The 27,583-nt window shown below is 40.8% G+C and overlaps 1 protein-coding gene across 1 annotated transcript in view; it reads right to left on the minus strand.

The window, feature by feature from the left end:
• The window catches only part of TMTC2 (transmembrane O-mannosyltransferase targeting cadherins 2), a 234,432-nt gene extending 207,332 nt beyond the window's left edge, over positions 1–27,100 (minus strand). Inside the window, exon 1 of the mRNA XM_071423340.1 lies at positions 26,646–27,100. Coding sequence (XP_071279441.1) covers positions 26,646–26,728 — 83 coding nt within the window. The 5' untranslated portion in view covers positions 26,729–27,100. The remainder of the gene's footprint in view (positions 1–26,645) is intronic.
• Between the last annotated feature and the right edge of the window lie 483 nt (positions 27,101–27,583).

Consider the following 27,583-nt stretch of genomic DNA (forward strand, 5'->3'; position numbering starts at 1 on the left):
GAATAATTGCAGCAAAAGGTTTTCTGGGTCTGCTACAATCATGCAAATTCGGTTCAAAATGATTCACAAAGGAGTTACTAAATGAGCACTGACAGCCTTGTTTGCTAAATTTCATCCAAGCATCTTTCTCCCAATCTTAGAAGTATGTTAATTGCTGAAGCCTCTGGTACTTCCCCATGAAAAACAAATTAGGCTTTAATGAAATATGCAATCTCATTCCAACATACTGAGGCAGATTCAACCCTGCTTAATATTCCACAGCTAGTACCAAGCAGCTTCTGGAATCCAGGGTAGCTCTGGCAGATGAAGCATCCCCAGCAGTCCGTAGGCGTTCGCCTGCCTCCCGCTCCATGCCAGGGATGCCAGGCGCATGCGGAATGCGCGTGTTCCATCGCAGCAAAGCCACCTGTGCAACACCAGCAGTGGGCTGGCAGCAGCCAATGGGACTGCGCTTCCTAATGGATCCAGAGAGTCCTGAGTCTCATTGCTGAGATGTTTTTAATGGCTGCAATTTCATTTTGAATTTTTGATTCCCAAGTCCATCAACAAACATAGCAAACTATTAATTAGGATACAGTACCATCGTTTGAGAATAATTAAATAAGACTAAAATTACAACAGGTGTACAAAGGCAGGCTGCAGTAAATCCTACACACTTACCTTGGAAATCCACATTTCAGCTGATTTCTGATGAAAGATTATTCCATTTCACTTTTATGTCTCCCAGACTTTCAAGGCAGAAATCAAGCACACTTTTAAAGAGGCATAGATTACAAAAGGAGGGACCTTCCCATTCTAGCCTTCAGCTACTAAAACTGGACTGAATTTCTGAGCTGCATTAGATGTGCTAAGTTGACTTCCATAGAGTGAGGGCTTGCATTAGAAGTAATTATGATTTTTTTCAAGATCGGTGGTGATATCACTTCACATGCATGCCTGCTCCTTCTACTTTTTTTAGTGTTAGGCAAGGCTTTTTCTCCTTCCTAGTAGCTAAATCTGGAGCATAATAAAGGACTCTCTATTTAATTTTTCTTCTAGTAAGGCACTGCATTCCTACACAACTTCTGGGTACATTTTTTTCAGAACAAAGAAATCACAGTGCTTTAACAGGTAATGTAACACTTCACATTTTTATATGGCACTTTGAACACATACCATGGTGCTTGCAGTAGCAGCAACACAAAAATAAAACCACAGAAAAACAGTCTCCCAAGTGAGACCACAGTGGGAAAGCACGTATCCCTGAAGGAGAATGCTGTTCTATCACATTTCCAAACAGCTTTGTAAAACGAAGCCAGGCAGAATTAGCTATTATCCAAACACTACTTACTCGCAGAGCACAGTGTATTTCTCATTGCGAGTGCTGCTCCAAGGGGCAGAGAGGTCCCTAGTCTGACAATAGCCTGCTACCAGGTGGAAACAATTAAGGAAGGAAGCTCTCCTCCACTCAGCAAATTATTTCCTAGCAATCCCTACTAAAGCTTGTGCCACGACCTAATTTAACTACTTCACTTGCATCATATCTCTGTCTTCCTGCAAGCCTAGGAAAAGACAACTCTGTGAACTCTCCTTGTTTCTACAGAGTATTTTGATTTCTTTCCTTTGTTGTAATTGTAGCTGTTTTTAAAAATCAGTCTGCCTTCTTCTTGCATCAGAAAGATGAAATAAGGAATATCTTTTTTGTTGTGTATCAGCCTAATTCTGTTTACTATCTATGTATTAACTTACAGCAGCTCAGATATAATAGCAGAGTATTTTCTTGGATTTTTAAAATTTTTTTTAGACATAAAGAACAGGGGAAGGAAACAAGAATAAAAGATTATGCCACTGATTTTGTGATGATATTTTTCTAGTAATCCTGCTTAAAAAAGACTGATATTTGTTTGCACAGTAGATCAACAATAATGCTAGTCTCACACTACCTTATCCTCTTTTTATGTGATAGTGTTCTCATCCAGTATTACCGGCAAATAAAGATTTTTAAAACAAAGGTTAATGTGATATATTCCGCATATTTTAGCAACACTATTTGGTCATCTCTAGTATCTTTGTCCTCTAAAGCAAGAAACCAGTATCCACTCCTTATTAACCAAGATGATTATTTCTAAAGTTTAGTAGTAAACAACCATACTCAAATGAGAGAATCCTCTCATGCATGTAGGAGAAGTAAATGTTTGAAAACATTTGACTGAAATACTAAACCATTATGAATGGAGACAGGGAAGAAGTCTCTCTGGTAATGAAAATCATTGAGCCTGCACAAGCTGCACATTTTTGTTCCCTCTAAACAATATTCTTACTCCCATAACAACTTTAAAATAGACCTAAATATCTTAAAAACATGATTTTAGGCAAAATAAATCTTGCTTATACTGCTACTATGACATCAGGCTCAAGTTTTCAAATCAGAAATTCAGGGTTACACAGCAAGAGCTATCCTATCAGTATCAGCACTGCAAACCACTTACCCACACACACAAGAACATGCATAGCAGGAAAAAGTAGAATTCAAATTACTTCCAGTTATGTTTCCTCCTTATTCAATAAAAAAGGCATCACCATGTTTGCCAACATCAAAGGTAAGGAAGAATATCACTTCCTGTCTCTTTCTCAGAAACAGCTAAGGGAAGAGGATGAGGATGCAGCATCATGGCCTCAACTGCAGATTTGTCACTCCTGAGTCTTTCACTGACATCCTGAATTTGAAGAGGAAGGAAAAGTCATCAGTACCTGAGTTAACATCACTTTACCATGAGCACAGATACCCAGTGCATGTAGTAAAACTTTTAAGTCCAATGCCCTTAAACACACAAAGGTAACAGCAACAGAGAGAGCAACCACAGTCTCTGGATCTTATTTCCTAAGTGCGTGGACCAAAGGAAAAAAGAAAGGGATGAAAATAACACCTCACTTTGAAGAGATGAAGTAGGAACAAGGCAATTATGAATGGGACCTGGGTAACAGCTCTTCCCCAGCAATGACTTACAACACCAAAGGAGCTGTAAAAAGCAGCAGCAGGAAACACAGCAGGGAGAACTCCAACACACTTAATCCTTGGTAAAGGAAGCCCAGCTTAGAGAGTCTGTGGAGCTTTTTACACCACCAGAGGGGCAGAGAGCACCTAATTACTTGCTATAATTACCAAAATTCATTAAAAAGGGAGTCCATTCTTCTGTCACCTTGAGAAAAGAGTTTTGGAGGGTTTCTTTTAGGGAGGGAGGAGGTGTCAAAATATATTTTAGTCCCATCAAAAAGATTACTAAGAGTCCTTGAATTTTACATCATCCTGAAGAACTGAACAGCCTTGTTCTGAAAATATGAAACATTAGCAAAACTGTCAGCCCCATAACATGATCATTGCTTTACTTCCTTGGCAACAAAAGAAACTTTTAATGGAAAGAGATTTAAAGTACAGTGTGCACATTCCTCTCCAGCCTGCAAACTTTTCCAACAGACTGTAGTTACAATACATCTGCTGACTATCTCTTCTAGAAGGGATTTGTAAGGCCAAACAGGTCATACACAATTTAAAAGCTTACAACGCCACTCGATTAAAAGTACATTACTCTGAAAACAGGAGTTAACCTCCTCGGATCTTCTTCATACATGTTCAGGAAAGAAACTCCAAAGAGGTCAAGAAAAAGTCCTTAAACAGAAACAGAATTTGATGCAATCAAATTCTAAGCAAAAACTAAGCAAATGTATCTATGACTTCTGCTTACACACATCTGTGCTGGGGAAAATCCTACCCTGAAGCACAGGCACAAAAATTGGTGTTCTCCATCTGTGCATTGGACTGATGCTGGTTTAAAGCTGACAGTGTGCTCAGCCTGTTGTCTTCAATAAATAAATAAATGGAAGTGCTCTGCAAAAGGCTGCTCTTGCAAATATATCAACTATTAACAGAAATACTGCAATAACTAGGCAGTACTGTCAGCAATACTGCTCAGCAATCCAAAATTCAAACCAGTACAAAGAAAAACTGAGTAAATATCAAAACAATAAAATACCTGTAAAAGAGGAAAAAAAAATAAACATTTGCCTTAAAGCACCTGCTAGTAGGTCTGCCTGCATTACAGCCAGCAGTGTCCAGCTATGTCAATGCAAAGACACAGGTAAAGCTGCCTCACCAAAAGCACTTTTGTGTCATTTTTTCCAGGCTCATTTTCAAAACTGTCATCAAAAAACAGGGAATTAACAGCTAGTTCTTCCACAGTAAAGAAGAAAAATCTGAGAAAGGTTGAAATGCAGCACAATTGAAAAACCTAGACAAATTCAATACACACATCAGAACAAAAATACAAAACAAATCCAAAAAACTAAAAAAGACCCAAACAAAACAAAACAAAAACAAAGAACCCTCAAAATCTATGAAATAGACTGGAACCAGAAAGTAAAGCTGTTAAGAAACTGCACTTTACAGAGGCTAAAAATACTCTCCCCCCTTGTACACTTTCTCCTCAAATAGGAGGAACAGATGTGAATTCAGAAGTTTCAATATTTGGGCAATTCTTCTGGTAGCAAGAATGCCACAAACTGGAATTCCTGAAAACTGCCCTGGATAAGGGACTGTAAATCTGCAAGACCCAGAGATATCCACTGGACAGCAAAGTAAAGCTGCACTAGACTCAGTAAAGAATGGCTAAAGGAGGATTTGATTTAAGTCCCCTCTCAGCATTCACAGAAGGACTGTGTGGCACACTAGGAGTTAAAACATCGCTTTTCAAAGCACAAACTACAGTCAATATGGGAGAAAAGCCCTCTTTAAATCAGGGTAAAATTAATTCAAACATTGCATTTGTATTCCTTTCTTTCCTGCCACTTGTTTCAGATGAAAAAGGAAAGGGATAAAAGACAGTCTCCCCTTTCCACTACATAAATGCTTATTTCTTGCTTTGAAAGAAAAAACAGAACAGACACATTAGGTTTTTTGTTGTTTTTTTTTAATTAGAAAGCCATGAGGCACACACAGGAACAATCAATCACAAAGGGCTCTGTTTCACTCTGGGTTTTTTAAGGGTGACAGGATGGTATTCATAACACTTTGTGCAAAAAGCATTCAGGTACTAATTTTTCCAAGATGCACCAGCAGTTCAGGCACTGCTAAGCAGGCTCCTACGCTCATGCCTGGGTTTTAGCTCTGGGCAGCCAGAAGCAAGTGTGGCTCCTGAGGTCCCCAGACACACTGTGAGTGGGTACCTCAGGCTGCTGCTTCCACCTGCAGCTTTTCAGATCAATACTGCCAGCAGCAGGACAAAGAGAAATGCTTCAAGACTAGCTGACTTTGGAGCTGAAAACATCTTCAGACAGGAATTTCTGATACCTCACTGAAGGGTCAAAGCCAAGCCGACACTGGCCACCTAATATCAAAGCCACAACCTAGAAAAAAAAACTAAAGGGAGGAAGACACATGTTTAATCTCATGACATCACAAGACTTTGCAAAAATACATTTCAATCTTGTACATGTAACATTCAACAGTTACACAGGGATTTATACTGCACAGAGAGCCTAAAGGTACAAAGGTTATTAATCCCAGTTCCTCAAAGAAGAGTGTTTGTAGGTTGAAATAATAAGGCATAATCTTTGTATCACTCCTGTATTATTTCTAGATATTGAAAAAGTTGCTATTAAACAAAGTGACATGGAAACTGTAGAAAAGGTAGTCTGCAATACCTACAACACATGGAAAAGGTCCATGTACCAGATTCCAACAAAACTATTGAATTTGCCTAGCAGAGTGAAACATTATGTCAAAATGAAAAGAGAAAGTAGATTGCACTAATAGAAGTTAAACCTAGATTAATTTAAAATTAGAAGATTAACTTTTTACCTGTAGGAAAACAAATTATTTAACAGAAAATTATGTACACAAAGTGGAGGCAGTTAATCCGAGCAGTATGTTTTCAAGCTGTCTATTCAGTATTTATGGAATGATTTAATCACCGACCCTTCTCACTGCCAGCCTCCTCACATTGCAGATTATACCCTAAACCATTTCCAAAACATTTCAGTGGGGATGCTTTGTAGGACAAGAACTGAATCCACGGCAGAGCACCCTTCCTGAGTACAGTTAGTTCACAAATGCATGCTGAAGCTGAAAATAATAGGAGCAAAACTTTTAAGAGACATGTTTCCAGGGACAGTTAGGCATCATCTAAAATAAGGGATGTGCATTCCACTGAGCCTCACAAACAATACCAAATACAACAGGACCAACTCAGCAGCTCTGTACTTTTGATCTCTTGCTGCCTAGCACCCAGCTCCTCACCAGATATCCACTGAGAACACTTTCTGCATTGCATCACAACAGACAGCAGGTCTCAATCAAATTTGAGTACAACCTCATCTACAAACACCCACTTTTTCCCTCTAGCTGTCACAAGCAGGGATGCCATCACAGGGAACTGCTGACACCACATCACTGCTCCACACCCCACCCACAGGGGTACTGGGGACAGAGCACATGCAGCTGGCATCCCTGGGGGACTGGTGATGGGGGGAGGACTGCCTGCCACTCATCCTTGGAAATCAAATCTGGGATTATTAATCTGCCCTTAGCTGAAATAGGGCAATGGTACACAGGTTCAATGAGGATGATGTTGCTCATCTCCACCAGATCAGCCAGGGTCAGGGCCAGGTTTCCAGTGTCCCTGCAGCTTTGCTGAAGCCAGAGGAATCAAAGGGGAACTCTGACAGCTGCTGCAGGATTATCCCAGCAAAGCAGGACAAGCTCAAGGCTTTCAGCAAGGCCAACACACCAGTTCTGCAGCAAACACCCTTGGAAAGCAGCACATCCTCAGGACTGCAGATGCTCCAGATCTAAAAGGGCTCCTGACCTCAACAATGGGAAGACTCTCATAGATCTGCCTGGCTGGCACAGGTGTCCTAGAGAGTGTACTGCAGCTCATGAGCAAAACTGATGAGTAGAACACATTTTACATAAACACACTGGTTTCCTACTATTTTTCTATTTTATCATCTCATAGTGCTCAATAATTTCATGTAATATAGAAGGGACATCGTTACCTGTATTCACCAACACCAACTCTGACACTCATTCTGACCAAATACTTACAAAAGTGAGGGCAGCAGATTTCACAAATTATAAGAATCAATAAAAGCATCAGGTTTCGAGATGAGAGCAATGACATTTAAAGAATCCAACCCATCACTGAAGAAGCTTTCCTGCAAGACAAGACAAGTACAAGCTCCAAGCAGGTTTGTCCTTGGCCCATAGAAGGTATGATGTAAGAGTGAGGTAGGAAAGAATAAGTGAACACAGACAAAGCAAATGACAACAAAGAGTTTGTCATAAGATTTTAATATCTCTTAAAAAAAGATATATTAAAAAACAAACACAACATCACAAAAACCAGGAGAAAGAAGAAAATTAATATTGACTTGTGAGAAGATTAGTTGAGCTTGTATCATTTTCACAGTTCGTGGTCTATGATATAAGAAATTGCTTTTACTCCCAAAATTTTTTTTCCTGATAGTGTTTGGGTTTTGTTTGATATTGAAAACAAGTATCCCTACAGATAAAAATGGAAAAAAAAACCCAAAAAACCAACACAAGAAGAAAATAATGTTAAAAAAATTAAAACAGAAAAAAATTTGCAAACTACTACTGCAAAGTATGCACAGAATTATTTACCTAGAGAAAGCTATAGGCTAGTCTTTGTTAAAGATGCAAATTTTATTCAGTTAATCAACGGATGAGTGCAACTTCAAATATAACACTCTGAAGGCTCACATCACCACCTCAGGCTAATTCACAGATTAGCTGGTGGCACTACTAAAGATTCCAAGCTTAAAACCAAAGTAAATATTTATTAACATGAACCACTGCATTTTGATTCAGTGATTTAAGAAATATAACTACCTTCAAGAAATACCGCATCCCTTTTCTCCCTGAAAGAGGAAAACCGAATTTTCCAAAAGCTTTCTGAAACATGAAGGGAAAGTTATGAGCATGTGATTTAAAAACATTACCAAAAAAAAAAGTACAGCAATCTTTTATTAAGCACAATTAATTTTAATTGTAATAGTCAATCCTTTAATGATGGTTGATGAGAAACATTGCACACAATTTGCCTTCCCCACAACAATGCTCCAGATACAGATTTTCATTATCTCATCAATACCCATAGCATGAAGTAATCAGAAATAAATCATGAGCAAAATCTCTGAGATTTTTTTATGTCCTTGAAAAAATAGGACAGTCAACAATGTTTAGGCTTATACAAGCAATCCTACTAAGTAAAATAAAAAATGGGTAGGGGTAGATGTGAAGTATGTTGGTTTTGGGTGGGGGCTTTTGTTCCAGAATAGGGGCCTGAACAACAAGGTTTTAGGGCTGGGATAGCTTCAGCTATTGTTTCTATAGTCCCTCAACTTCTATATTCTATATTCTAAATTCATTTTATAAATTTCTAATTTCTATAGTCTCTCAAGGATGCAACTCTAGAAGGATCAGACTGCTTCAGAAATCATGTTATGATAATAAATTAGAAATTATAGAGTTTATGCTTTTGAACCACCCATACTGCAGATAAGCCATTTTTGAACTAAGTCTGGTGCTGGTCTCTCTCTCAGTTTTCTGGCTACATCTACCCTGAAGATAGAACAAAAACTCTAGCACATGCCAGAAATATAGCTCAGATTAACATGGAAGCACAAAAACAATGCTCTTTTAGCTCAGACTCTGAGTATATTTAGATCTTGGAGGAATTCAAGAGTATGCACTGTCCATATGTCACCCTGGATGATTTCCTGCTTTCCCTCCTTTCTTAGGTTGGACAGAGATTGCAGTTGTTCCTCATATTTTTAGAGTCTCCAAAACTCCAACTTAATCACCTTTAAAATAGAACATTATTGCTACATGAATGTAAGACAGTTAACCATAACAAGTGATAAAACCATTATAAAATGAACTAGCATTCCTGAATGCTCACTATATTTTTTTTTTTACTTTTACATATAATAGGTCTTGTTATTGCCTTCTGAATTTTGCCATTATCTACCTACCACTTGAATTGTTTTCACAGCATTACCTTGAGCTTTGGTGAGAGCAGCACTTCCAAGGTACAAGAAAACCTTCTCTGCAATTGCTACTGGCTCACCTGTGTCCCATTTCACATGCAGACCAGTTCTGCCACTAAGTACAAGGCCAATCTCACCATGCACAGAGCACAGATGCATTAGAAGAAATGCTGTATCAGCTAAAGGTGAACACAGGCCATAGCCATTAACACTTCTAAAGCATTCCTCTTACCTAAGAAAATGGCATATCAAAAAAAAAATATGGCAACAACACAAAAATCTCAGTATTTTCTTCTGGTTTAAGATGAGAGAGGGAGATATACAAACAAGCTAATGGGGATGGGGAATACTATCGCCGTTCTATTTTTCATGGTAAATTGATAGGTCTAATTATATAATGCATTTCTAGCAAAACCATGCCAACATTAAACATCAGGCAGTATACAGGGAACTACAAGAAAACTCATAAAGCTTCACTTATTGCTCTTGAGACTATTCACCAAACATTTCAGTAAAACTCCACACTGAGCTGGTCTCTGAATACATTAGTTGCGGCTACATTTAAAGTTTCAGACCACAAGTCTTGGAAGCGTGGGAGTACAATGTGTCTTTACAAATAATTTCTTCGTTAACGTAAAAATTAGGTTTTCTTTTGTCCTTGAAGCTAAGACATGGAAGGAAGGAAGAGTAAGTCCAAAAAGAGAGAGAAAAGCCTATCTACCTGGAATTAAAAATGTGTGTCTACTATAACAATAACCTAAGCATACAGGGAAAACTTGTTTAATTCGTACAATTTTATCTTATAACAGGGTAATAAATGAATGCCATATGCTGTGCAGTGCCACATTTGACACTCACAGTCAGTTCTCATGTTGAGAGGGATTTGAAAACTTCTTCAGTATGAAGTATATAAAGCACAAGGCACAGGGCCACTTTTCGAGAGTTTTCCACAGCTTTATATCAACTATTTCTTCATAAACATAGCCCTAAAAATAGCCTTGTCTCTGATGATAGCTCAGCTTGGACTTCCATCCAAACCACTATTGCCAAGACGAGGTTAAAGCCTCACGCTTCATTAGCCACACAGCAGCCTTGGCAAGGGCCAGCTCAAAGCAGCAGTGCTCTGCATCATCACCGTCTGTCCCAAACTAGGAATTAGTGTGAGGAATAGCCAAAAAAGGCAGTCACAAAAGTGTAGCTTCTCTAGCAATCAAGCTTTTCCACAGCATCAGCTAAGTCTCTGTCTTCAGTCACATTGTTTTATCCATTTTCCTTTCCCAAACAATTTATCCCTTTTTTAGGCCATATTGTGTCTTTCTTCTTGAATGGGCCTAAATCTATCAAGCAAGTCATTGCTCATTTCTCCTACTTTGGTTCCAGCATCTGTTTTCTGTATATGTCTTAATAACTTTCTACTGTAGGAAACGAGAGGAGAAAACCACCCAGGGAGACAGAGAGAACAGGTTTGAAGAGCAAGATGAAAACACATGAAAGGCAGGAGTGAAATCCCCAGAGACCTCTCTGGCTTCCCTGGTACCCTCTGACCAGATTATCAGCACTGATTGCTTACCCTCACTTACCCTACTAACAGTCATCCCTTCAGACCTGCTGACCATGCTGATGGCATGATCGATCTTAGCTTGTTTCCATCAAGCAAACAGGTTTAAGCAGTTTGACCCAGCCTGGCTTCCGACAACAGGAACAGCTGAGATTGCCAAAGCCTAGGATAATGTCTCTCAGCAAAGACAGCAGCACTCATACTCTGAGAGCAATTCCTCTCACATCTTGTCTGCTGGGTTTGGATCTTTTGCATCTCACACACCTAAGAGCCAACAAGGTCTGTATCTCATTTCACCTTTTCTCTTGTCTTCTGTCTTACCTTTTCCTTTTGCCAGACCTGCCCTATTTGACACCATAATGTTTAGATGACTCTTGCACACTACTTGGTGTCTAAGACACAGGACCACTGCCCTTTTCCATGCATTACTCTTCTCATACTTTTCAGTCCAAAACTCCTTGGGGCAGAAAATTTCTTCTCAAGAGCTTCTGAAAGCACCCTAAGGTATTGCTCCCTACACAGTTGGATAAAGCAACTGAAGTGAATGAAATTGCATCAGTATTTTATCAGACTGAAACAGAAATGCTTTAAACCTTAAAAAAAAAAAAAGGCAAAAAACAAAGACTGAGTAAGAAGTACAGAAGTATTTGCCCCAGTCATCTTCTGTGCACACAACAGCAAAAGAATTTGGTACCAGTGCCATACGTTCTGTTGCCTTGCTGCTTTACTTCTTTGCCTTCTTGCCCACTACACCAAGTCTCCCCTCTCTATTCCCCAACAACAGCTGGATTGTGCAATCCACAGGGCAATGCAGCTGGGATAGTCCTTCTCCATTCTCCAAACACAGAGACACTATTAATCTCCAGTTCTACACCTACCTGTGAGGAGAGAGAGAGCAAAGACAGAAGGAAACTTCGCAGCCTGGGTCTGACCTCACCTAGAAAGTCATGTTCCTCCCATCACTGCGTTCAATCCATGCACATAGAGAAAAACAGCCTGAGCATGCCAAAATGAGGTCACTCACAACAATGAATGGTAACGTTATTTTCTTAAGACCTCAACATTTCTCTCTTTATGCAAGTCCATTGTACAATGGAGCAGGTTGAGCTTAAATGAGAATTAGGCTGCAGCTTTTTAGTATGCCCCAGGTAAAACAAGTGAGCATGCACAAAGGGGACCTGATAATATTATCCACACGTGCACTATTGTGTAACCGTTTCCATAGGCACAAAGGACTGTCAAGCTGCCATAAGACTTCATGCTAATTGCTTTGTGAGTGTTATGAAATGTAAATTAGAACTCCCTCAAAAACCTGGAAAATTTCACATACCTAAATCTCACAGGATAATAAAGAGGGCAGTCATTCAACAATATTTCTCACCAAGAAATGTAAAATTAGGCTCTGCAAAGATTTTCTGCACAAAGAGACAGATCTGGTAGTGTATCAGATCAGTTGTTTTGCTGCACATGCAGCTCCAAATCACATTTGCAAACTGGTGAAACATCTGGAGGGGAGAGCCTCAGATGGTGAGAATGATCACAATTATGGTAATACCCACAGCATTTCTTTACCAAGTGTGATGTAAAATTAAGTAGTTAATATACACGATGATTAAAACAGTTGACACGATTATCAAATGTTGCATGACTCCTACCACTGAAAGGATAAGGTGGGGGGGGCTGCCCTGTAATTTCTATTTTACCTTCCTTCTTCCAAAAGAAAGTCTCCTGCCACTAAGTTTTTCTGAATAATGAAGCATAATAATGATACTTGTATGTATTTGTGCCAAAAAATATAAAATAAAAACATATTACAAGCACATCCCATAAACATTTTCACTGCTTCATTATTTAGGACCAACCAAGCATTTTATGAAATGTAGTTATTTACGATGTTTTATATACTGCATTTGTTTATGCACAAAATGGTTCCCCCTACTTCCTCACTGTGGCTCTTCATCGTTCAGCAGCAAGACAGGTCAGACTTCAAACTGTGTCGCAAGGGTCTTATTCTCATATCCTTGCAGGCCCTCTATCCTGCAAACACTCAGCCATGTGTTTAACTTTATGTATGCAAGTAGTCTCACTGAACTCATTCATGAAATTCTAGCCTTATTTAAATTGCCACAGGTTTTACCATTGATTCCATTTAGACCCAGATTTCATCTAATGGGACTATTTACATCTGAAAAGCTGAACACATGTCCAAGTGTTTGTAAAACTGAAGTCCCAACAGCAAAGACAAGGCACGCTCTGCCATTTTATCTCTTACTAGCATGTCTTACCTACAGAATTATATGCTTTATTTTTGATTTTAACTAAGGACTAAAAATTTTCACTAAAGCAGATTATTAAGTTATATTTATCCTTCTTTTTGACTATTACTAAGCAAGTTATCCTCTCCAATCCACAGGAAATAGATAATGCATAATTAACTATTTCCTGCAGAAAAGCATAATTAACTTATTTAAATTAAATAATTAATTTCCAATGCATAATTAACTATTTCTATGCACAAACACTGACTTTGCTTAGCAGAAGAGTTCAGTTGTTCATTTGTACTTCAAAAAAGAATAAATTTTGGCAGCTACATGAATAACAGCTAATAAGGTGTAGTCTTCTTTCTTTAATTACAGCAGCAGCAACATTCAACCAATCTAAATAGAATTCAATTACATCAAAGTTTATTAAGTTTCTGAAGCAACACCTGAACTACAATCTCTGCATTTGCTTCCTCATCTAGTTTTATTTTAAAACATGGATAGTGTTAGCTGACCCAAGCTTTTTTGTTTTTCTGAACAGAAAAAAAGGAAACCCAAATATTGCAAAGTCAGAAGAGATCCTTCACTACAGAAAGTAAAAATTTAGCAGTTCCTGATGCAATTCACAACAATGACTAAAGAAATAAGAACTCTTTAAACACAAAACAAACATCTTGCTTTTTCTGATTACTTACTATACTTAGAAGTATGGTAAGTAATCAGAAAAAGCTTTTTCATACTACTTACTATATTTATAAGCTCAGAAATTCCCAAGGGCATAACTGGATAATAATTTAATCACTCTGTTGGAAAAGTCACTGATTGCAGGGCCCATCCCTTTACTTTATCCATGACCTGTGCTTCTGGTGCTGATGTAAGATAGCATGCCAGTACAGATGGGATGATGGGATGAAAAATTATGTCTTTTTTTTTTGTGTATATATATATAGCTAGATGTACAATTAAGTATGCATATTAAATGCAACCATCCTGTTATGAAAAGGGTTCTTTTGCATCTTACAACACAAAATACACCACAACAAGAAGTCCTCCTTGAGCACTTATTCTACAAGTGTGCTCACTTAGTCTTGGCAAAGCACTACCTGGTACAACTTCGGATTCATTCTTAGAATTATCACAGTATCTGCTCTTTCTTAACAGGATCAGTCTCTGCTACTGCACAGACTTCATATAGGATTTCAGTCCAAGAAAAACACGGAGGGAAAACAAACACTCTCCACTAACACAGCATACAAGAGTATATAAAGCACAACATTGTACATTTCCATACTCTACATGCAGATGTTTCCTTATGATTTCTTATCTTGAAAGAAGTATGCAAAATTAGGTGCTCTCAGTGCCCCTGTTCAAGCAAAAACCTCCAGCCATCACTCCTACTGTGCCACACAAAGAAGAGCTGTCCTTAAATCCTTGACCACACTAAGATCCAGTGCAATCTGTATTTTGAAGCAGAATTGTTTCGGTTCCACTACACAAGCAGGAAAAAAATTTGATAAATTATTTTAATCACCCTCATCACTGAAAATTCTCACCTGCATCACTTGGACTTTTTCCTTAAAGAAATACTTACAGATAGACTGAGGCACAGGCATTAATAAAATAACTCTTTATTCTGGAATCTTGTAATCTTCCCCATACTTACATTTACCTGTGTCTTAGTTCTTTATTTTTATGCTTTAGAGTAATTTTACTTATTCAGAAAAGAGTACCCTAACATTAGGATTCAGTAGCAAGAAACTGAGGTTTAAATCATTTTGCTGTAAAATAAAACTCCTGTGCTTTTTCACATCATTAACAATTAGCGAGCACAGCATCAACACAAACTGAAACCCCCTGCCTATAGTAAGCTACAACACAGAGAACAACAAAATCTACAAATTTCAGTCTGCAAGATGTTTAGAACAAGCCAAGCATGGAACCAAATTGATAGACTGAAATACTACCAACTGTGCCTAACAGAGTGGTACCTTGCTCCAAGCTACTGCATCCAAGCCTTTCAAGACACGTGTGGTACTTATCACCATGGTACCTGCAGATCTGTACTATCCAAATTTCCTGCTTTAAGAAGCCTTCTTCTCCAACACTGTTGTCAAGCAGCACCAAGATCCAGAGCTGCAAAGACGAGCAAACCTTTTTTCCTGCAAAACTAGTTTATTTCTGTACACATCAAGCCAACAGCTCAGAATTACAATAGGGTTAACACTTATCTTAGCGATATATGGACAAAACACGAAAGAAGTATTCCGATACAGTTTGTATTTTCATCATTAACTCCAGTTACTCAACTCCATCAGGGTAATCCCAGGTTCCACTCAGAACACATACAAACCTACCCATTCAACATTAAACAAACTGATTTAGTGAGACTTTCACAGAATTGCAACTTTTAGGAAGGATCTCTGGAGGTCCTCTAGTCCAAGACGCACCACACTCCATTCAAATAAAGGAGGTTCACCTGGAGCAGGTTGCACAGGATCATGTCCAGGTGGGTTTTAATTACCTCTAGAGGAGGAGAGTCTCCACAACTTCTCTTGTCTTTTAATTAAAGCAAGTACAGTGCTACAGCAAAGCACACTCCAGAGAAACCAAAACTGCTCTGGCTAAGCAGCATCTAGACACCTCATAGTTCTTGGTGAAAGGGAAATCATATAAAACAAGTTCTTTTCTTAAAGCCTAAGCCATCATTTCAAAATAGCCAGACCCCTTATGAAGGCTTGAACCATCCAGCACAACAGACGGTCAAAGATGTGGCTTCAGCTGCCACAGGTTTGCCATGATAATGAGCAGGAACGGGGAGGGAAGGAGCCAAGCAGTGACAGATTAGTGACTTGCAGCATCACTCAGGGCCCATCCTGACACACAGCCCCAGGCTCATTTGGGTGCAGCAGGCACTCCTCTAAGGCTTCACCTGCCAGCCATACTCCATAAGCCACATCACCACAACCATCTCCATAGCAGGAGCTGCTTTCAACAGCCAGGCAGAGCAGGAATGTGCCTGGCAGCAAACAGAAGCACAGACAGAACTCCAGGAGATCCAGCTTGGCTTTGTCTTTTTTACCATGAGTGCAACAATGTGAGGAACCATTTTCTTTGTGGCCTTTCCCCATTGTTAAGTCCTTCATCTTCTGGATAAAAGTATATTTTGAGAACTCTCCAGAAGCGTGATGTTTATTAAAGAGAAATACTAACATTTTTAAGAAGCCAAGTGATTTACATGCAAGAGATGAGTAATGTACTGTGAAATGGAATAGAACATATAACTACTCTTTTCACAAAAATAGAAAATTTATTCAAGTACACTGGTGTTACAAAGAAGCTACAAAGAACTGTGCTACAAAATAAGAGCTGCTAGACACAAAAATGCCATTTGATTAAATTTTTTCATTATGCTTAGTACATTTTCTTTCAGCAGGCTTTATTTATACAGCCATGCAGCATTTAAATTATTTTTTTGGCACTGGAACCTTAATTCAGATCAAAGTGATTTTAAAAGCCTAAGTTTTCTTCTCCTTTAATTGTAAAAATGTAACACATCAGAAGTTTAATTCTAAATAATTGGTTAAAAAAAGGAAACCTTTCTTCTGTGACTAATGCTAATTTTGCCAGAGCAACACTCTTTTCTTACTTAAAAAAAAACAAAACAAAACAACCCCCACAGACAAAATGACCTTTAAAAGTTTCCTCAAGTACAATTGAAACTGTCTGAAGAAAATGAAACACATACACTGAAAATTCATGGAATTTATTACAAAGAAATTCTTGTTATAATTCAAGATTTTGCACTTAGGAAATACATAGATAGAAGCATACCATACCGAGAAGTATCTTCCCAGGAGGTGTACCGTGCTTCTTTTTGGCATGAGAGCTGGAAGGAGGCCTGGAAAGCTAAAGAAAGGATAGCAGAATGGGAGCAACCTTGCTAGAGACTCACAAACCCAACTTCCAAACCAGAAATTATTTCAGAGAGTTGCCCAGGATGATTCACCAACTAAATACTGGCACCAAAAAGGTCAGATGGGCCAATACAGAGAGGCTTAATCCAGGATATAAATATTCTTATCATTTTAGTGATACCTAGAGTGCTGATGTAAAACAAACAGAGTAAGGTTTGTTAAGATCCTGCCTCATATGTGAGTCTAATTTCTTCATCTTCTTATTAAAATATTAAAACTATCAACATTGTTGCTACTACTAAGTGGCAATATCAAATAAATACAGTATCATATAGAAGAGAAGGTATGACAGCACCTTCAGTGTCACATTACTGTTGGAAATGAAAGGATAAAATAAGTCACAGTGTTCCTTCAATTTTTCTTTATTTGAAAAGAAAAAGATCTATTTTTAAAAAGTATATGAAGCATGAAAAAATGAGTATAGCACAGAAGGTTCATAACCTACAGAACAACAGCTGCAAGTTCCACCCACAGAGTCACACCCGACACAATATGGGCTCCTACTTCAGTAAGAGAAATCCACAGTGATATTTGGAAACAGGAAACTTAGGAAAGTTACTCTAATGGCCAGAATTTACTGCAGGCATCTCATCTGAATTTCCAACTGGATCTAATCCTCTTCTCAAAGTAGCCCAGTACAAGTCCCCTCAAACAAAGGAGCCAGCCAAGCATAACTGATTCTGACCCAGGAAAGTTGACAGGCTGTGAAATGAAACCAAGAAGATTCCAATGTTTCCAAAGTGCTACAATATCACAAAGACTAAAAATACCAACAGGATCAGTCTGCAGAGGAGAAACTACTAAACCAAAAGGAAGACTTTTAAGTGTATTATTTAATGTGCTCCTTTGCACATTGGGCAGCAAGAACCTCCCATGTCTTTTCAAAGGCCCACCACTGAAAACTCACTCTGAAAACAGTATCAAACTATATACGCACACAAAAGACTTGGAGAAACAGAAGTGGCAGACTTTTGAAATTAATTCCCACTTCAAGATTTCATGTGAGAGACTGAAACAAATAAATCATTTACAAAAAAAAATAAATTAAAAAAAAATCAAATTATCCTGGATCCCAAATTAAGAATGCCAGTTCTTCCCAGTTTGCCTCCAAGATGTTGGTTATAATTTAATTAATAGCATGTTTCAATGCAAAGTGTCTACTAAAACCCTGTCACGTGTATAGGTATTAATATAGTATAGAACTCCAACTCGACCACTCACAACCTCACTTAGAGCAGGTTGAACCTTAAGCATGCTACAAAACACCTCTGGGAAACATCCTGGGGTAAAATGCAGGCACAGGAATTACAACATACATGGTTCCAAAACCAGTCACACACTGAATATTTACGATTGAAATGACAATGGGACAGACCTCCTCTGCCTGCCTTCTAGAGGTAACTTCAGCACACAGCAATCTTTTCTACACACAAGCTGGTTTCTTCCTGAAGTCTTTCATCTCCTATTGGAATCTGGATGAAGACATATCAAGGGGCTCTTTGAGCATAATAAATGCATGGATTTCAGGGCTTGGTTTTAACTGCGATATTCCACAATAAAGGGCTTGGCTGACCCCTATCTACAGACAGGTTTTTATTTTCCTTAATTCTTAAAGATCTTTATAATGGACAACATCCAGTGACTCAGAGGTTTTTCCTCTTCCCCCTCTAAGTATTTATGTCATCTTAAAACTGCTTCAAACATCAAATTTAGGAAACTATTTTCAGTGGAAGAGTATTTCTAAGTACTTTACTCATACACTGGAACTCCATGCTGGCTTTTTTAGTATCGAAGTAAATAGCCATCACCAACTTCAAAAGTGGCTGAGAAAACATAAAAGCTATTTTAAAAAGCATCAACTGAGAAATATTCCTGCATAGAAATTGGAGGCTGGATGCTGCAAAGGCACTCCTGATCCATCATGACACTGGAAGCCCACACACTTAGCCAAGCACCACCTCCTAAATAAAAATACCTGATTCACAGAGAGCCATACCACTTTGAGATACAGTCCCTTGTATCAGAGGGAGAGAAAAATCTTGGACAAACAGTTAACTCAAGTTACACTTAGAGCAGGCAGCCAAGCAATTGGAAACACTATGTACAGAAATTAAATGCTATCTCTAAGTTGAGGCTGCAGATAAACACTTGTGGTATATCTTGTAGTTAGGTATTAGAGAGTGTTCAGAGACTGGTTTCCCACTTAAGCACTGAGTGCAGGTGATTCTACAGCAATGATATGGAAGTGGCACACTGGAGTCTGGCTCCTGGGCCCAGCTTCCAATTATTAACCGCTATATGTAAAAAGCCATAGAGGTGAGAAGACTGCACAGAAATCTAGGAAGGGCATTGGCTGCAGTTGAGTGGGTTTGTTTCCATGACAATTTTGGTCATTGAATAGTGACCCTGTTTCAAGAGTTCAAGTCTTTTTTAGGATTTAAGTATGCAAATTACCAAGCTGCATGAAAATAGCATACAGGCACTGGCAGGGACTTCACAGCAATAGTTCTGCTACCAATTACTGCACTGTTCCCCTGAATGAGAATTGGCCTAGCCAACTGAAGCATGTAGGAGCTAAAAATCATACAATCCTCTCATTAGCAAAATAGCCTAGGGTAACACTAAATTCAGAAACACCCATCCTGGACACAGGATGCTAAATTCAGAAAAACGTGTCCTCCCTTGAAACCCAGGTCAGAGGTCAGGGCAGGGCTTCTGGGGTCTACTGAGAAGTTGGTGAATAATAAAAGATTCCACAGATCAGTCCAGTCATCTAGAAGCAATGGTTTGTACAATCATATAGAAAATCCCCATTCAGTCATCTGTCAGTCTCTGGCTTGCTGGGCCAGCTGGGACTGGGAGTGCTGCTGAGGCCAATGTGCTTAAATCCTGGACAGAAGGAAATGATCTGAGGCAGTCAACAGTGACCCCTGTGAATATATTAAGGAGCCTTTGTGGCAGACTAATAGCAAACCTGTCTGTTGGAAGAAAGATGCCATAAAAGGCAGGGTCTCAAATTTTAGCATACAACAGAATTCTGCTATTTAATATAATGATAGTATATATACCCAAAGTGTTTTTACAGATTACATTGATTCTTAACAGTTTTTTCAGCATTGATATGGGCCACTTGAATAAACTACTGGACAAAAAAAATCAGAATAAGATATAAAAGACAAAAAATCTTATGCTGAAAGCACCATATTTCCATTAAAACAAAAAGCAATTTAAAAGATGAAGAGGTAAAGGAAATAAGGGACATGAAGACAATAAACGACTACTATTTACCTCCAACTGAAACCTGCCACTATTCTTGAAAAATTTCCTCAGCAACTAGGACAATGAAGGCTAACAGAGTAATTCACAGTGTCCTAGGAAATACAAGGATTAGTATTCAAGGAAGCCACTTTTACTTTTTCTCCCTCTCGAAGCTTAACGAGGCAAGCTTAACGAGGCCAGGAATGGTCAGTGAAGCATCATTGAGGAACCTTCCCGAGTTACAGAGGCTGGGTCACAAAATTTTATTGGCTTCAAACAGTTTGATTTACCAATTTTCTTTTTCCTTGAAGTAAAACAGAGATTGAGAGATTACTTGATCCTTGGCTGCTGCCCCAGTGATCCAGCTTGTTTCTTTGTTTCACAATCAGCTGTCATACACAAACAGCAGCAACCCTGTGCTAGCCTGAAGCATCCTCTGAAGACAGAGTCAAATGCATGTCGCTGCTTTTGGAGATGTCTGTCATAAGCCATTCACAGGTTCACAAAATATTGCAATTGTCCTGAAGTAACAAACTGAGCAGCAGTGTTGACATGCTAAGTAATAATTAGGATGCCAGTCCAAAGAAACACTTTTCTCTGACTCTTCAAGTTTCATTCACCAACAGGCTAGCCTTTGGGGAAAAATGGTTTAGTATGGAGCTCTGCAGAGGGTGAAACTGGGAAAGAAATTGCAAAATTGACACCACCTTACTAAGGAGGGACTGCCTGTACAGAAAATAACAGATCTTAACTCTGGATGACCATCCCGAGACAGGATAAGCACCTGATCTAGCAGATGTGAAATGAAATCCTACTGCCATCCTGACTTAACCTGCCCACAGAACAAGCTCCCACTCAAAAGGATCATAAGGAGAGTTTATATCGTCAGTCACCCCAAGGAGAAAAGCAGAAGGAGTCAAAGGTTGCCAAAGCCTAAGGCAAACAGTAGGCTTACACAATCAAGAGAAATTTCAAAATTTATTTTAAAACTTTTAGCATAAGGTTCAGGTCTCCAAATAAAATGCTTCCACCTTTCAAACAATCATTTCAGACAAAAATTAGGGTTAAAAGAACAGATAAGGAAACGGGCACTTTTAAAAGGCTTCTTTTCCAAAAAGCAGACAGTTATCCCAAAATCTGAGTAGAAACGATAAAATATACAGAAATCTTTTTTTTTTTTAATCGAACATAAAACACTGGCCCAAAGAACAGATTGACTTCTACATAAGTAACAATAACACTAAGCATCTCTGCCTTCAGATTTAGTCTGTTTCTCCAGCTTTTTTTTTGGAGCAACTCTCACCACAGGTTGCCAGCAGTCTTGCATCAGTTTCAGCATCAAATATTTCAGCTGAAGAAAGAAACTACATAAACAAACAAACAGCAAAGTCTGATTCAGTCAACTTCACAGAAAAAAAAGAATAAAAGAAAGAAACGAACCTAGCAGCAAACAACAAGGGAAGGGCAAACTTCCAGATGAGGGAAGCAAAGGAGCTCTAATTCATCACTCTTGCAGCTATCAGATGGTTAACAAATTGAGATGAGATACTTCTGAGCCTTTCAGCGACTTTCGCTCTGGCAAACTTAAAGGATTCAGAAGTGCAGCTGGAATACATATGGGAGATGTTGGAGAAAGTTGAACACTTGAATTTGTAACTCCATTGTGTGCTGGAAGAACTTCCTGCAGATGAGGCGCATCCCGTTAGCGACTCAGGGAGACTCTCCGTCTGCTAACAGGCATGAATTTATCCTCTGAACCAGCTACCAGAAGTGACATGCTTTATGTTAGTGTTACACATGCAACAAGAATCTTAAAATAAAGCCAGTGGGGACATAATTTCTTTTTTGCTTTCTGTAATCTCTGTACTACAGTAACTCAAATGGAAAAAAACAAAAACCAAAACAAACCACCCACTGATATTTTGGATGAAATTAAGATTGCACATTTGGATCAAAGTGTTTCATTCAACATAATTTTTCATGCAGAAATCTTTTTCAAATCAAAAGCCAAATACATATTTAGGTTATGCTCAACATTTAAAAAAGAACTGGTATTAATACAATATTATTGTGCCGGGTTCATCCCATTAGACAATCAGTTGCCAGTTCACTTGCTTAATACTCAGCCACAACACAAACTCAACTATAAACCTTTACTACACAGCCTAAGTTACTCAAGCATCTACTCCAAGTTATCTTTACTCCTCTATGAATATGTTAAAACTCCTGTTTCATATAAAAATTATCTTTATGGTGGTTTGAAATTAGCATGCAGAAGATGGAACAGAGGGGACAAAGGGAAAACACTACAGAGAAAGCACACAAGCCCCTGTCTCCCCATCATCCACCTCCCGGAATTCAGAAGATTGCAGGTACCTGTAAACTGGAGCTACTAAAAGCTACTGGAGGGGCGCACTCAGAGCTGAAAAATTGAGAAGACGACAAAAAAGGGCCATAAAAATCACAAATGTAAATTAATAATCAAATATACACACACAACAAGGAGACAGATGGCAAGTAATTTTCCCCAGTGAACTTACACTTGTTCTTCTAGTGCACGTATTTGGGTCACTTGCTAGATTAAATCTCATGTGGCAGACCCAACAGAGGTACTGTCAAATGTGTATGGGCTCAGCCTGTTTTAAAATGATGCAAGTCTGACACTTCAGGGTGAAAACATTTAACAGGATTTTTGCAACACAGTCTGGAATATAGCCCAGCGACTTTGAAACAGGGCTGATGGATATTTCCTACCATCAGCAAGGCTGCCCCATTCAGGCCTGCTAAATAAAATGCAGTGTAAGCTAGAGAAAGTTGGTCTGTGCTACCAAATTTCATGGAAGAGCCCTACACAGACAGAGACAAATCTGTACTCATTTTCCAGAACACTGATTTTGACAATGTGTCACTGAGACAATACATCACTCAAGGTTAAAGCTTCCTACCATACTCCCCCTAAAATATGCCTTTCTTCTGAGATTTAGAAGAAAGGACCACCTCAACAGATGAGCTGCTTCTGCCATGTTTACTGTAACAATGCATGACCTCGGATACACAGAGCACTAAATCTTCCCCTCCCCAGCCATGCACTGACAGTGACCTGTCTTAGTCAGCACAGGCCACATGAAGGATGACAGCTTCCGTGTAAGGCACTCGCAGGTCAAATTGCCAGGTGGGCTAGTGGGGCTTAAATGGCAGGCAAAAATGGTCATGCCAATGTGCAAGCCTAATTGTAGCAATGGGTTGTCTTCCCTCCTGTAAGACTGGTAGACACTGGCATGAAACACAAACTGTGTGTGCAGAGATTAGCCCCCCCAGCCTTTAATCTGGCAAGAAACTGGATTTAATACGTTGCAAGAAGCAATATCTTCAATACATCTGCAGGAATGGAAATTTCATTCCTCTCTACCCTGTTACCAGTTTCAAGATGATTTTGCTTAACAATAAATAAACCTTTATTAACAAACAATGTGAGCTACAGTAGCATTAAGTATTCCCCCCCCTTCTTCATTCATCTCTTGTTTTGGGCTACTGCATACCACATTCAGCTTAAAATAAATAAGTAAAAAGAGGGGGGAAATATATCTATTTGCTTCTAGCTCTAGCTGAACAAGTAGGTTTTGAGCTGGAGAGGTGAAACTCCAAGTAATAATCCACACACGTAACTAGAAATTATCACAGCTGTCTGTAAGAATTACAGTGGCAGGGACAAGGGTGGCAAAAGCTTATGTTTTCTAGGTCTACATCTACAGAACAAAAAAAAAAAAAACAAAAACATCCAACAACACTGGTGTTTGTGTTTAGAAGCTGACTAGAAACTGACAAGTGACACTTTCATTCAAGGTAAGCAATAAGTCAACTGCTCAAAAATATTGGGATTGCACTGACTACGTGCAATATATCTGCTTAGTTTGAAAGAAACGAGTTAAGCAGATTAATGACAAAAAGTAAGAACATGTATAAAGTCAAAGCCCAGACTACAAGCAAGTTTGTTATATCACTGTCCATAGAGTCTTTAGTTTGGTGCCATGCTGCTGCTAAAATATTACATCTTACCATTGGAAAATTGATTTTGCTATAAGAAGTTTTATGATGCCACTTAATCTTGCCCAACCTACATAAAAAAATACAGAAAGCAATTACAGACACCCTTTATGTAGTAAGTTTGATCACTATATTAAAAAGAGAACAGTTGATGTAATTTCAATATAATAGCAAAGGAACTAGAATAAAAACCATGACAATATGCTGCCCTCCTGAAACAAGACATTGCTGGTTCCTAGCTCAAATGCACAATCTTGGTTCAGTTCAAGTCAGTAGTATGATCCATCTCCTGCATGTGTCCTGCAGCTCCAGCATCGACCTCCTTTTCTACTGTTACATTTCAAGCCAGCTCCTGCGGGGTAGCAAGATTCTGTGATTACACTTAAAAGAATACTCTGGGTCTGAGCCTGCCTCTTTGAATAGATAACCCTTTCTAGTTCAACAATTACTAGCACGAAACAGCCCTTTCTGCCTTCTCCCTTCCTGTGCTGCAATTGAAAAACATCCTAATTAGATGACCCCACATACAGATATGCCATTAACTGGCTTTTACAGCACTCTATTCAATGCCTAAATCTTAGCTACAAGGATGAGAAGTACTTTATTTAGTTAGGAGGTAAACACATTAACACAGCAATCTTTTAGAATACCTTTTAAACAGTGTGAGATTAGTACTAACAAAATCTGTGTGTGATTATCTTTTCCACACTTTCAGAGATGACACTCAAATAACAATTTTTTCTAACTGTATAAAAAAAAAACCACTCAGGCAAGATCAAGAGTAACCTTGACCTCCACATCAACAGCACCAGAAAGTACTTCATGCTGCTTTCCATGCCTAGTCCATTTGAACTGGCCTGCAGGACAGGCTTTTAGGCTTGTGCTTAAACAACCCAGATTTTGCCCAAACATTGCAATATATGCTATGTAGGGTTATGCAAATATTCCACAACTCCTGCAGTTCTTAACTATAATAAGGAGATTTAAAATAGCGTCGCTGTATCAAAATATTCACTACTTCCTATTGATCCAACTCAGACCTCACATTTCAGGGAAACAGTAGACTTTTCTCTTTTATTGTTTATGAATGAAGCGTCAAAACTTTCAAATAGGTTTAAGAAAAATCACTTAGAAAATTGGAAGACTCACAGAAACCTAAAACCACTTAATTGCTCACAGGGCTTCAAGTACATGTAAATGACCTGGAGGGCTGAAGCCTGAATTGCCACATTCTGCAGCCAACTCTGTTCCCAGCCAGAGACCTATACCAGGACTAACACTTGGCATTTGCTTCCAGTATAATAGGTTTAATAGTAGCAAGCCATGAAAACAGGGGGGAGTGTTCTGGAAGCGGTGACAGATCTTAAACGCGGCAGGTGCACTGTAATACCGCTTAAGGGAGGAAAATTCCAAGTTTAGTAACTAATTACTGCAGGACAGGCAGGTTATTTTCCAAGGCAAATGCCTAATCAAAGACGCATCTGACCCTTTCGCATCCCATCGGCGAACCGGGAAGTTCAACTCATCATCCTGATCAGGCACATCCCTCGTCCTACCTCGCCGTGCTTCCTCCCGTTTACTCCTCTCACACCAAAGGCTCCAAGGCACCAACCCTGCCTGACAGCTGCTCAGGGAGTTCGCTGGCACCGTGAACTGGAGCCATGCCGTAAGACCCTCCGCTCACACACCCACCCAGGGCACTCCTCGCTCGCTCGCTCGCTCCCGCACGGGCAGCCCCGCACGCGTGGCCAGCCGCCGGCTCCCGCGGGATTCCAGCCGCGCCGCCGGGATGGGACGAGGCCGGGAGAGCCGCGCCGGGCCGGGCCGAGCCCCCCACCCACCCGGCCCCGGGGCAGACGGTCTCCGGCCTCAGAGGGGAGAGGCTGATGAAACGCTGTCAAAGTCAATCTCGGCTCACTTTTTGGATGGTTTAATTCCAATGGAGCATGAATCACCCCAGGACGGTTAATAAGTTTAGCCAGGCGTGCTGTTCTCCCTAACAATACATTATAATTATGCATCTGTTTTAAATGCGATCAGATTAAGTCACCGGAAAAGGCGCAAATCGAAATTTCCCCCGACTAATAACAGCGCCTTTCCGCAGCTCCGGCGGGCAGGTACGGCCAGGAGAGGAGCAGGTGGGCAGCCCGAGCCAGCCCAGCGGCGCTCCGGGCCGGCGGGGCTCCGCTCCCCGCGGCCGCCCAGCGCAGCCCGGCAGCGCACGGCAACTTCCCGCGGGCGCTCGGTGCCGGCGGAGCGGGGGAACGGGACGGGAGGCAGCCGAGCACCCCGCTGACACCGCGCATGAGGGACCAGCCCAGAACAAGCCAACTTGGATCGGCGGGTCCCCGCCCGCTGCATGGGGCCGGAGAGGACTGAGTCCGAGCCGTCAAAGCTCCGGGACCCTCCGGCGCCGCCCCGGGCACCAGGAGCGGGGCGGCCGAAGCTCTGCTCCCGACAGGTGAGGAACCCCCGCCCGCCCAGCCCCGCCGCTCCCCGCCCTACCTGTCATCGTAGCAGAAGTCGGCGCTCAGGGTGTTTAAGTATAGGGCGAGCCCCAGGGCACTGCTCAACAACTCCGCGATCATCTCTCCGCCTGCCTCCGCCGCCGCCGCCTCTCGCACCGGGGCAGCCTCCTGCCCTGCCCGGCCTCCCGCTCCAGCCCCGCCGCGCCTGCCCCTCGCGCCCCCCGGCACCGCGGGGCGCCGCTCCGCGCTCCGCCGGCGGCCACAGCCTGACGGCGTCCCCCGCTCCGCCGCCCCTACCCCATGGCAGCGGGGCGATCGGCGGCGACAGCGCAGTGGGCTGAGCGGAACGGGACTGAGCGGAGCGGGGCGCGGCTCCGGCTCCCGCCTTCCTCCCGCGGCGCCCCGGCGCTGCCGCAGCTCCGTTCTCCGCCCGCGCCCCCCTCGCTGCCGAGCCGGGCACCGCCGCCGAGGCTCTGGGAGCGCCCGCGTGGGGCGCCCCGGGCTCCCACCGCGCCTGCGTGCGGGCCCGCCCCGCGCACCGCCCCGCCCCGCCCCGCGCGGCGGCGGCGGCGGAGCCGGGCCCGCTCCCGTTCCGGCCCCGGGGCTCGGGCTGGGCCCTGGGCCGGGCCGTGTCCCGCTACCAGCTGGGCACAATCTGGGCTTATTTCCCTTCCCCTTTGCTCCTTGTTCCATTTTCCTGTTCCATTCTCTTTTCTCTTGGACTTTTTTCCCTTTCTTTTCCCTTTTTCTCTGTTCCCCTTTTCTCTTCTTCCTTTTTCTGTCTTTATTTTCCTTGAGTTTCCCTTTCCCCCCCTTTTTTTCTTTTTACTCAGCCGTGCTGAATAGGTCAGAGTAGTAGCAAAGAGAAGGGCTCTCCCTATATTGGGGATGGATGCCAGAGCAAGGGGCTCCACACTTGCCCACAGCCTGCTGTTTATCAGTGTGAACATCCATAGGGAGCATTTAGCTTAGCTT

This window comes from Agelaius tricolor, unplaced genomic scaffold, assembly GCF_023055355.1.
Source record: "Agelaius tricolor isolate 1412-34295 unplaced genomic scaffold, bAgeTri1.0.p SCAF_3, whole genome shotgun sequence".
Classification (NCBI taxonomy): Eukaryota; Metazoa; Chordata; class Aves; order Passeriformes; family Icteridae; genus Agelaius; species Agelaius tricolor.